Genomic DNA, 12988 nt, shown 5'->3' on the forward strand with positions numbered 1-12988 from the left:
GTGGCTGGTGAGGATGGGCTCGCAGCTGGTGTGCTGCAAAATGCTATGTTCTGAAATTATATGCTGTGAAATAAACAGGTTTACATGTAAATATATGGCATTTACATGTAGCGTTTCTAGGCAAGCTGTACAGTGGGGCCAATGGACTCTAGGCCAAAGAGGGATTTTAGTGTTGTCCCTGCTGCTGCCTAGCTGATTTCATGAGGTGTATGAAAAATACAAAGGAGGGTGAATTCTGACACTGTGGGGTTGGAAAGATGCTTGTTTTTCAAGATAAAAGCATTGCATAGTTTATACAGTCATTAAGAAATGACTTTTTTGATTATCTCAGCAGGGTGGCAAGAACAGCAGCAGGATAGAAAAGATGCAGCAATACCAGGGAAATACTGCCTTCTTCCAAGGGATTATGACACTTTGCCTATGAGGGAAGGGAGGAACGTGGCTCAAAGGGAGAAATGGTCAAATCTGATACAGTGGAAATGGTAGAGTAACAAAAATATATGACTTGCATCTTAGTAGCTCCCTCAAGAGCCTTTGAAGGGGTGATAAGCAGGTTCTTTTAAGATTTTTTTTCCCCCCCTTTTTTTTTTCTTTCTTCTCCTGGCAATTTGAGCCACTCTGAGAGTGAATTGAAGATTTTGGCTTAAATCAAGACAATTAAAACCATTGCCACGCTAGTTGCCATTCTCTCTGGGGCAAGGACATAACTGAAGGAGTTAAGGCTTGGTTCTGTAGGTCAGGGCTGATGACAACAGGGTGTATTTCTAAGTTGTACGATGCCACGTGATTTCTGTCTAGCTTCACAAATGAAACTGCTGCGGGGAGAGTTGGGGGAGGGTGGAAATAACACGTCTCTGAAGATGGCGGGGGGGGGAATGCCTTCACAGCTTGAGAGTGATTCCACATTGATCAAAATAAAGCTTTTTGTGCAACTCTAAACTGGAGATGGTCTCATACTACCCTGACCTTTATTACCTGCTTCTCCTTTTTAGCAGATAAGGTTCAAATCTGGCTTTGGGCATTTATTTTCCCATTACTTCTAAATCTTTGAAGAGACCTATTTTGCCTTTTGGGTAGGACCTTGGCTGAAAATTGTAAAACTGCATAAGGTGAACCTGTGTGCAATGACAGGCCTTCTCCATCCAGGCTTCCTTGCATTTGACCTTAGAAATGCTCTGTTAACCAAACTGAAATCTGATCATCTGCTTCTCTGCCCATCTTATATGGACAAATTGCTTTGACAGAAAAGAGGACCTCTGTGTTGGACTTTGGCCCAAAAATGAACTGAAAATTCTAGTTAAGTTCAAAACAGCAGGACTGTGTGCAGGTTCCTTGTTCTGAATTACTTCTGTATTCAGGCTACTTGAGAGATACTGCTGCTTCTTGTCCAAAACTGCAAGCCTGCAGAATTGGTTAAGATTGTGGTTTACTGTTCACAGTTTGGGGAGAAACTGGCTGAAAACCAAGAAATCTTATTTCACAGGTTTCGAGGTTTTGAACCCCTCATTTATTACTTGCTAGAACAAAAGAGAGATCACGTAGACTTGTGGCTCCCTGCTGTCCTCCCAAATTAGTTGATAGCACTATAACTGGGATCTTAGTTTGAGAAAGGGGAGAGCAAAGGGTATCTCAAGTGTGAATTAGGTGAGTGCTCTAAATGCTGGCTTTAATTATTTTAAGGTTCTTGCTCTGTCTTCTACTTGGTGGAAACATGCCTGTATACTTGAGGAGAAATATTATTTGGAATGCTACATTTCTATGAGTGGGTTAAAAAAAACTTTTCACAAGTACTGAAACAAATTTCCGTCACTAGAAAGTTCACAACCAACTCAGCTTAATTCTCTGAGCCTTCATGACTGGTGCTTGTTCCTAGAATAACAAGTATGTCTCTCTCTGCATTGGCACCAAAATCCATAAGAGTTTTGCCATCGAAGTGGCAAAGTATAATGGCTTAGTTTTCAGCTGCATTGTCCTCCATGCAGCAGTACTAGGAAGATTTTTTTTTTCTTTCTCCCCAGAAAGGTTTGCATAACTTACAGAAGTGAGTCAGGTATTTAAGTGGTAATTACTATAGGGCTTGGTTCAACCTGCAAAGTTCAAATCTGAATCTGGATCTGAACTTTCCCAGAGGCAGGGTGTGTATTTGGACATTGTGTTGGTTTGACCTGTTATAGTGCAAGCTCTGAAATGCAGGTCCAGATGTGGACTGGGATTCTGTATCTTCCCAAGTATGAGACATTCAGGGCCACTTGTTTTGTTGAAACTGACTCCTGTTAAATGACACATAATTGAAATAATATAAAACTGGATCTCATTTTGGGGAAGGTGTCTACAGCAGTGTGTCTGAAGCGTAATATCTTGCTGTGCTTTTATTTTTCAAAAGGAGCCGTTTGAAAGCTACAAAGAATGAGAAGTTAGAGGGCAGGTTTGTTTTGGCTAATTACTGTAAAAGTACCTTGAGAACTTAAGCAGTAAAAGAGGACTTTGGATTTTAGAGAGATCCTATCTGAATCTCAGGATTCAACAGTTTTAAAGCCATTGAATCCCAGAGACTAGAGCATTGCTATTAATACAGAGTGCTACTCCAGACCCCTTTTGACACGTTTGCTTTTGAAGGACCAGGCCCAGGAAGAGGGAGCTCTTTGTTTGTGGTCAGAATAAACTCATTGTACACCCAGACAATTAACTCTTCAATCGACTTGCCAGCCTCTGTAAAGCACTCCGGTCCCCTCTCTATGTCTATCTCCAGTTCTATTCAGACACTTAAGCACACCAATGTTTTTTGTTTATTATTCTGAAAAAGTCCTTCACAAGAATAGTCGGAGCGGATCAACATTGTCCTCCCAGCAGCATTTATCTCCGCCTGGCAGTGAATGTGTCAATCAGGAATCAAAAAGCCAAACAGAGGAGGCTTTGAATTGTGTCACGGGGGTCAGAGTTACTTCCAGCTGTCTGTGCGTGGGATAGGCTTTCTTGCAGGGCAAAGAATTGTGCTGCCATACAAATGCACTGACTACATTGGACCACAAAGTCCTCAGGGCTTGAGTGGCTTTTTTCATGTTGATGCACCTGTGAGGGAGATGTGAGGAGGAAGCGGGGGGAACTAATGCCTTCCAGAAGGCAGAGGGGAAGGCTCCTTATCCTATCTGGATGATGCCTGGAATGCAGCGCTGAAGTAAACAGTGCCTGTGTCTGTATGGCATACAGAATAGTTCATGTAGGGAGGGAAAAATCACTGCAGTGACAGTGCAAGTCAACCTTTGCAGTTAAGAGCTCCTTAAGCCACACAGAACCCTTTCATGTTCTGCACTTAAGCACATTTTCACCTTTTTAAGCAAAAGTTTTCCATATTTTGGTCCGTGTCCAAGTGTTTGTGGGTTGTTATATCCAAAGGTAGCACATTGTTGCTGTTTCTTAAAATGAAGGCAATAAAGAGTGAGAACTTGCTTTTACTGATTTGGTTTAAAAGGTTGGGTTGTTTTCTTAACAGCTGTGGGATCTCCATGCATAGAAGTGGTTGGACTCCATGATCTTAAAGGTCTTTTCCAACCTAAACGATTCTATGCAAAGGGGTGTGAAAACCTGGCAGGGGAGTCTATCTGTACTGGTGCATTTCTATTTCAGCTGCTTGGCAAGAAATTATCTTGATTTGGCTGGATTGTAAGAATTTCATGGTTTTTTGGCATGAGTGCTAACTTTCTGCATTTATATTGGCGATATATGTCTCTGCATAAAAGTTGCATAGAGTATTAAATCAATTATGACTTGCTGAAACTTTTTCACTTGATGTAGGGAAGTATTGTGATTAAGGCAACAATTTGCTCCACCCCTACGATACTGGAAGGGACGTGTATTTTTGTGTAAGACCCCATGTAGTACAAACACAGGTTTTGTTGTCGTTTTATTTAATATTTAAAACAACACCCTCAAGCCTGGGGGTAATACATAGAAATGTCAAAGTTGTAAAATTGCATCTTCAAGATTCAGGAACTGCACAGATACAGGGAGCTTGAGTTGACCTGGCAGGTCTTTGTTGCATCTGACCAGAGTTACTAAAGCCACAGAAAGATGTATGTATGACTTAAATCCCTCAGGAGTCTAGGAAAGCTCTTCTCCCTTACCATTGGTTTGACACTCACTAAAGGTGGGCTTTGCTGCATTGAACAGGACATGCTAAGAATTCACTCATTGTCCTGGCTATCTGTGCCCTATTTAGCTTCAGTTATGCTCTGTAATTGCTCACCCCAAACTGTATGATGGTAAGTGGAGGAACCACTTGACACTGGAAAAAGGCTGCCTCCTCCCAGGGCAGAGCTATGCACTTAAAATTGTCATCCTCTTATTCTGTCAGGCTGACTCAAAGCCTGGGAACTGTCAATGTAGACTTACAAAAAAGACTAGATTTTGTACAGGGCCTTGATGGTTGACCCCATAAACACTAGCACTCTTTAAAATGGTAGAAATGTTTACAGAGTGTTTCATGGATTCCAGTGAGAACACACAAGTGATGTACCTAAGGTTGAGGTTGCTTAGGAAGACTATAGATCTTGGTCTCTTAACGAGGTGATGCAAGTATACAGATGACTTTTGCAGTGGGTGTATTTTCCTGGGTAGGAGATGTGATATGGGAGGTTAAATCACCTAACTTATCCCCTTTCTCCAGCTTCTGTTAGGTGGCTTGAGGCAAGAACAGTGATTCACAGCAGCAGGCAGTTACTTCACATTCTTCCATAGTAATTTATGCTCTTTCTATGTCAGGGAGTTTACTTCTCTCTTGACATAACTCGAGTTGCTCATGGCCTCAGTGACTGTCCTTCAGAGTAAAAAGATCGCTTTAACAGTCATCTTTTACAGGAACTGAATCTCCTTGTCCCTCAAGCCCAGTGTACACTACAGTCATTCCAGATGTGGATGCTTGCTAGATATTCTGCAAGGATAAGGTTAAGGAAGGGGGGTCCTAGTGGGAGCATAAAGAGTTATTGCCCACCACTGGCAGTAGATCTGGACACGCAAGTAATTGTTGCTGGTTTGAGTTATTGTCAGGCTAACGCAACAAAAACTGTTCTTAAGCTTATGAGTCTCTGACAGTAGTAGTGCAAGTGGGCTTCTGGCTTATAGCCATGGTGTCTTAATGTGAAAATGGTTTAGGGAGAGTTGTTTGGACCTGCCTGTTTCACTCTTACCAGTGATAAGATTAAAATACCATTTTTTAAGTTGACACCAATTGAGCCAGAAAAATCAGTTCAACTTTTTCAAGTGTACCCTAGGAAAAGGAGGCTTACTGGAAAGGAGTTCTATGGCTTTAAAACAATGTCCCATTGGGAGGTATTCTGTTGAGTGATGCTGTCTGTATTCAGTGGTTGTCTTGGAAAAAAAAAAAGTGGGTATTCATGTTGGGTTGTAAAACATGGAAGGGAAGGATGCCAATGCACTCTTCATCAAGGCTTTGAGAATATTCTGCAACCAAGGGAAATTATCTTTGATGGTTCTGCAGTACGTGAGTTTCTGATCTGGAAGCATTTCCATCTGGAGGGATTAGGAAGCACTTGACCTCTTTGATCCCTCTGTGACATGCTCTGCATGAGGAACTATTGCAGTTACACACCTTTTTGGAAAAGTGTGGAATTTAATAGCTTTTTGAAGAAAGGAGTAGATTGTACCTGATGAACGCGCTTCATTACCTTTGGCTCCAAAGCAACAATATCCTGTACATCTCATATAATATCACAGGAGACCCCAGGTCTCTGAAATAGCTTGGTTTTTCTGTTCTATGTTAAAATGCTTCTTTAAGGAATGCAAAATATTTGTTCAAAACTTTCAGGTATGTAAAATAGAACTTACTCCTTGTTTACCAGGAGCAAACAGGCCAGTGGAACAAATGTTCGGAGTGATGAAGAGTGTATTGAGTGAGAGGAAAAATCAAATGAGAGTAGACAAGTATTAGGGTGGTGGTTCTGCCCAAAGGCAACGGCAATGAAACTTCTTGCCATAAGCTAATTTAAAACACTGAGACCTACTGAGAATTCTCCAGTTTAAGAAGTAGATTTGGTAGTTTCAGAGTAGGAAGCTGGCAGCTGGGAAGTGAGCATGGTGTTTTTAATAAAGTGCAATTTTTGTCTTTTATGTGACTATTTCATGACCTTTAAAAAAAATAATCAGAAATATCCCTGGCTTTTGATTTTTGAAATATGGTGAATGTAATTACAGGGCTCTTGTCTATTGTATTTTTTCTTGTATGTGTGATGAAAGAACTGTACTTGCTTGAACAACAGGGGAGTAATTATACTTCCCTCTATTTGCAAAACCCTTAATACTGTACTGGGTGCTGCTACAATGTGGACTTAGTGACAATTTGGCCTTAGTAACCCAGTGAGGAAATGATTGTGTAGCTCAGAGCCGTTTTACTGAGATTATCTTAAACCCCTCAGTTCAAAGGTTAGTTTGGTATTTGGGGGTTTTGCTGCATTTATTCTGTCACTGTTTAATACTCTTCAGTAGCTTAATGGCTAACTTTATACAAAAACTGCTACAAAATTCTCTTTCTTTAAGAAGAATGTCTTTCCCAAATTGTAATTGCTACTGTCTCTGTTCTTCACACACACACGAGCCTAGAAGAAACCCCCTGAACGTGAAGCGTCCCGAGTTCTGCCAAAGTTCACATAATGGTTTGGATAAAGTGCTGTGGCTCAGATCCACTTTTAATTTTTGTCCATCGTTGGCTTCTGGGTTGCTGCTTTAAATCTGAAAAGCAATTTTGTAATTACTTGGTGCAGAAGCATTCATGAGAACAGTAGGAATAAACTTATCATACTGGTAATTTTTTTTTGTGCCAGGTCTCTTCTATTTTATAGAACTTGAGAATTACTCACCTTTCCAGTTGTTCTATGAGTATCTTTTGCAGTTTTGGGTTGGTTTCTCAATCTGTAAAGCAAATCATGCTGATTACATATTGCTCACTGCTTCATTAAAGTGTGAAGTGCCATCCTAAATAAATAACAACCCATAGCTGTAGTTTCTAGGATCTTGCAGAAGCAGAGCAGCCTATTCTGACAAAAAAGTGAAGATCAACTATTTACTTTTATCCAAAGATTCTTTAAAGGGCAAAATCTTCCTTCTTATAAAGTAAGCAAAATTCAGGGAATTTTTCCAAGAAATCAGTTGCTCAAACTTTTAAAGAAAAATACTGCTTATCCATGTTACTCGTAATACCTAATAACAGGAAAACTCAGAACAAGAGTTGACTGAGGAATGGTAAGTCTTTTTTCTTTCAAATATTTTTTGCTTTGCTTGCAGTTAAGTGATGACAAAGAGGGAAAATGACAGCAGGGTCTCTCTTGCTTGTTTCTGTCAACCTCCTTTACTTCAGTGGATCTCTGAGGTTGAAATGGAATTACCAGCACATTTTTGCTTTCTGTGAATTAGATTGCTTTCTGTGGAAATGCATGAAATTAATGATCTGTGGAAGAGGTGTTCAGGCTTTTGCTCAGTTTATAAAACTGCAAATCGAGTATGGGTGGAAAAATAGTCTACAAGCCTCTGTTTTCCATTTCTGCCCTTCTTTTCCCTTTCCAATGGTCTCTTACTTTTGTAATTGGAACTAATATAAGGGAAGGCTGAGGGCAGTTATTGCTACCTCTAGGAGGGGATGTCCCAAGCATCTTTCCTTCAAATGTTGTCTGCCCTGTGCATCTGATTGTCGTGGAGATGGTGGCAAGCCTGGCTTTTCTGGAATGGACTCCTCCCTCCTGATTTTTGCTGGGTAACTTTACATTTTAGGTTACCGCCCACCTTGCTGATGCCTAGTGTCATCTTTGCCTATAAAATATGCAAAAAGTAGTTTTTACAAATTGTAAGTTTTAAAAGTCACTGTATTCCAAAAAGGAAAAGAAAAGCAATTCTAGGCTAATCTCATCTTAGTTTAGATCCCATATTCTATATTCTGTTTTCTAATGCAATAGAATGCAATATTCTATTTTCTAATCTTGCAATGTAACAAAAGACATTCCTCTACAGTTTGTTCCAGTTTAGCATGCCCACAATCAAAAGTTTTGCCTCACTTAAAGCTATGCCACTGTTCTAGTGCTATGTAAAGATGCTCCAAGCTGGGGCTTGAAATCCAGATCCTTCTGAGCACTGGGGAAATTAGACTCAGCCTGAATCCAAGCCGGGCCTGTACGTATGATGGATAGGCATACTAAGCCAAAGAGAGTGTAAACTGAACACTTTCCCCTGTGGTCCATCTCTGAATATTGAGATTTATATTTCCTGTGGAATCTTTTTTTGTTGACTCTTTTAATTATGAAAGACTTGTGGTCAGAAGACATGGAGAGCTCTTGCACACAAAAAAACTAATGCAAGAGAAGTTCTTTTTCCATGATTTTGCAATTAGAAGACACTGCCACACCACTGCAATTAGAGAACACCTTGATGCAGACATTGTAAGAAAAAAGATTTGCTATTGGCCATCCCTTTCTAACAGCTCTTCAGTGAATGCTGGTGCCAGGTTCTGCACAGGTAAGTTTCAGAAGAAGAGTTTTTCTTTTGAACAAAAAGAATAAGGAGAAAGACACAGTGGGACAGCAATCTCCAGACCTTTGCTATCTCAGGAAATGACCTGTGTGGGATATATAGCCACCTGAAACAAAAAAGGTGATTGCCTGATCAGTGCAACAAGGGGAGACTGCCAGGTGATGCACACCAATGGTTTGGGGAGGGAGAGGGGAGGGAGGTGGGGAGGCTTCTTTTAAGTCTAAGGATAGTGCTTGATGCATGCTTGCTATGTTAAATGTTATTGCTGTTAGTGTAAACTGTTTTCGTTCTGTCTGTCTTCTCTCTCTTCTGGACTTGGCCGGGCCATGTACAAATCCCAATCATTCAACAGTACTGGAGAGTAGATAGTATTTACCTCAATAATGGTAGTTTCTTTTCGATTCTTTTTAACCCTCAATTCAGATGACGGTTCGAAGCCAACGCCTACAATGGAAACCCAGCCTATTTTCGATGGAGAAGGTAAGAGCATCCCTTAAAATAACAACAAAGAAAAGCTACTTCCCTCTCCCTTTTCCCTAGGATTTATGGCTCAAATGCTTTCTTTATCCTGCAAAGCAGAAAAACTGGTGAATCTCATAAGTTATCCAAATTTCACAGTGCCCTTGGGACCTCAGGCATTTTCCCTAATCCTTTTACATCCTCCCCTCTTCCCTGGAATCCAACAATAACAGCAGTTGACCAGATTCCTGGGGTAACCTTAGAGGAAAAGGTGTCACGGCAAAAAAAGTGTGCATCAAGTCAGAAATGGTAACTTTCTTTAGACTGTCCTTACCCCCTTATTCTCTCCACCCTCATGATACCAATGCTGGCAGTTTCATAACCTCTGCAATGCGTTAGAGCTTCATGAAAGGGAGGGTAGTGCTAAACCACAGCTTGTGAATGTTGACTTGGAAGAAAATTGCTGGGAGGTTTCTTTATTTAGCAATTACTTTCATTGACGCACATACTATTTAAGCAAATGAAGTCAGTGTCCTGGGCCCACTTAATTCGGAGCCCACCAAGGCAGTTTCCTTCTCAAATGGGCTGATCTTGCAGTTGTATTATTTTGGAGAGGGAATATCGGACCTTAGTCCCTTGGAAGCCTTGAAACAACGATAAAATGGCTGTCATCACAGAGGGTTCAAGCCTTTTACACGTACAAACATAAATACTAGTGGGGATAGTGGTCCTTGGGTAGCGAATGGGCCTATTAGCAGCTGCTTATATCTTGCATGTTGCTTAGTAGTGCATGTTTTCTACAGATTTAAATCCACAACCATTATAGTCAAGCTATGGGCTGAAGTCCGAACCACTCTTGTGACCCATCTGAAACTGTGGACCATAAGGCAGTGAGGGAAAGCCTATGCATTTTCATACTCAGCTGCTGTATGTGACACTTTTTTTTTTTTTTTTTTTAAACTGGATCAAAGGCAGAAATGGAGACTACTGAGCAAGAGTAGGTAGTGCTGTTAACTCCTGCTGCTTTGTAAAAACAGGTGATGAGGTGGGGGGGGTTTGTTGCTAAAATAAGCTTATTTAATGGCAAGATACTGTAGTCCTGTCACCTCTATTTAGTGATTGTGGGTTTGTAAGAATCTTCTTGTGAGCTTTAAGAAACAAAGCAAAGCCCTCAGAGCAAAAAGCATTCTCAAATAAACAAAGGAGACTGAAGCCTTGCTGACTATCTCTTGTTTATATCAAAAGAAAGTTCCGCCTGGCAGCAAACTGATGTTGTATTAAATTGCTGTTTGTAATCACAAACTTCTGGCCTTTAAGTTTCCCCCTGAGAGGGTGCCCATAGATATTCAAAGGAATGAATGCACTAGTAAAATGCAGGAGTGAGCTGATCGGGTTAATACAGCCCGTTCAGAAGCTCCTTCTAGGAGAAACTCAACGTTTTGGTCATTCAAATAGAACTGGGCAAAGTTCTTGAGAAATGATGTAGTGAACAGACCTTTTCTGGTCCTTCTGGTGACAGGCAGAGTCTGAAAAAAATCTTATCCTATCTTCTATGAAAAACATTTTCAATCAAAACCCTTCGCTTTGATTTGTAGGTGAAATCAAGTCTTATAAATGGGCTTGGACTGTACAGTGAAAGATTGCCCTTCACAAATCTTGCAATACATTATGCAAGACCTTATCTCCTAGACTTCTCGAGAGAATGAGTAATGCAATGGCTTCCTGTTGTATTAGCAGGGTCCCTTATGACTTGGGAGAAGAGAATATGACAGGCAGGTTAATCAAGCTATGCATCAATGAATAACCTCTGCTAATTTTGTCACTCTCTGTTTTTGTCATCCCTCTTAGTAAAATAGGACTAACTAGATTTCAGTGGTGGTTGTAGCACTAAGCACAAGAAAATCCATTCTGGGTCTGACCAAAAGTTTGTGTAATCCACCACCTTTGAGCGTACTGTCTCCAACAGTAGCTTAAAGTGGGTACATCAGGAAGAGAGTAAGAAGCGTTTAGCCTGGAGAAGAGAAGACTTAAAGGGGACCTAATAGCAGCTTTCCAATACCTACAGGGAAGTTTATCAAGAAGGCTGTTCACAGTAATGCATGATGAGAGACAACAGTTGTAAACTGAAACAAAATGTTTGGACTGGATGTAAGGAAAAACTTAGTCACTGTGAAGACAATGAGGCAGTGGAACAGATTGCCCAGAGAGGCGATATTCTGTCCTTCTGTTTCGAGCCAGTTGGATAAAGCCATGAGCAACCTGATCTTTTCTTGTAGCTGAACCTGTCTGGAGGACAAGGTTGGACTAGACACCTCAGGATGTCATCCTGAACAATCCCTTGATTCTGTCTGAGCAAACATGTCATGATACTTCACTAGAATACTCTCCCAGTGTCTTGGGTAGGTCTTCTTGAGGAATGGCTTGTACTTGGTGTCTGACACATGTCAGATGACAGAAAAGGGCAAAACAGTTCTCCATTCACCTGTCAGGTCTGGACTCTTCATAGGTGTTCAAAGGAGTTAAAGTCCAAATACCATTCAATTTCAGTGGGTTTGAGATCTGCTGAGCTCCTGAAAACCTGTGTATTCAAAGTCAGGCAACCAGGGTAGAGCTGATAGCAACGTGAATGGATAATAAAAATGTGGAATTTATTTTCATGCTTTGTTTTTGGGTGCCTACCTTCAATCCACAAGGGGCTGACTTTTTTCAAAGGGCATTAAATACACTCAGCTGCCTCTGAAATGTGTGATACTTCTTGGACCTCAACATCTCCAAGATGAAGGTTCACCTTTCTCATGTTTTCACCTACATTAGAGGATAATGAAAATTCACATTTCGGGCATAATAAGTTCCCCTCCCACTCCCTACTATCCTGCCTGAGGGCATAACAGAGCAGTGCCAGAGATAATGTAGATCAGATAACTTAAACTCTCCTGTCCAAGGTTTGAATCATAAAGCAGCCATCTCTTTAAAAATTATTTCACTTCATTACAATGTAGATCTCAGCAATGTTTATAGTGAATCTCCTCTTAGGACAAGATTCTCCTCTGCAGAAGAGTATTTTATTAATGGTCCTTGCTATGGTTTTAAATTAAAAAAATTTTATTCCCCCCCTCTGTTTTCTTTGCATGCACCCTCTATTTAGTTTCAATGTACAAGTTGTATTCATTTCCTAAAGAATAATTTCTTTAAACATTTTCTCTTTTTGGTAAACTTCACCTCTTAACTCAGTGGGAATCTACTCTTTCCACAAATCTGTTGTTCAGAGGAGTCTGTGTTGCTTACCTGTATTCCAAAAAATGTCCAGGCTAAGTGGATGGAAAGTACATTTTTATGGTAGATTCCAAAGGATTCATTTCCTTTTCTTTTCCTTTCTCCTCTTTTCTGACAATTCCTTTTCCTGCACCTTTCAATCTCATTTAAAGATATGCACTGTTGTGTCTCTAAAGGCCCTGACCCGTTCTTTGTCATCTATTGACTTTGGTTGTCCCTCGTTTTTCAGCTGTAGACAAACCCAGTCCATACAATACAGAGTCAGAGCTAAATTTCATCCCAGATTTAGGAGTTTGCATCTAGCACTTTGGACTTTTTCTACTTTTGTGTTTTCCCCCTTTCTGCCTCTCACTCGGTGTTTAATTTGATGTAGTTCTCCCCCCCAAAGGCCCAAAGTCTATGGGAATATGTATTTATAGGAGCACATCATCACTGAGTGACAATGAAATAGTGTAGTGAAACCAGTAGATATGGCAATCTTTGTTTAGCAAACTTTTACTACTGCTGGAATATCAGTGTTCAGCCTATATTTCCATATGAAAAAAATGCCCTGAACATGATTACAATAATGCCTACAATCAATGTAACTGAAAACATTTAGGAAGGAAAAATTCTCTTTCATTTTTCCTTCATGCTCTTATAATGTGTAATCAGTTTCTCTTGCAGTCAGCCAGCTTCTCCCTTGCTGAGCAGATCCATGTAAATGTCAACAAGGGAGCAGGAAAAC

At 40.5% G+C, this 12988-nt stretch overlaps 1 protein-coding gene across 6 annotated transcripts in view; it reads left to right on the forward strand.

Moving 5' to 3' along the window:
- Positions 1-12988, forward strand: part of SMOC1 (SPARC related modular calcium binding 1) — a 139750-nt gene that overhangs the window by 76775 nt on the left and 49987 nt on the right. For 5 of the 6 annotated variants that reach the window (XM_069784234.1, XM_069784235.1, XM_069784237.1 and 2 more), the window contains exon 6: positions 8920-9009. In XM_069784234.1, coding sequence (XP_069640335.1) covers positions 8920-9009 — 90 coding nt within the window. The remainder of the gene's footprint in view (positions 1-8919; positions 9010-12988) is intronic. The other variant, XM_069784236.1, reaches the window with a different exon arrangement.

This window comes from Haliaeetus albicilla, chromosome 5, assembly GCF_947461875.1.
Source record: "Haliaeetus albicilla chromosome 5, bHalAlb1.1, whole genome shotgun sequence".
In the NCBI taxonomy this organism is placed as follows: domain Eukaryota; kingdom Metazoa; phylum Chordata; class Aves; order Accipitriformes; family Accipitridae; genus Haliaeetus; species Haliaeetus albicilla.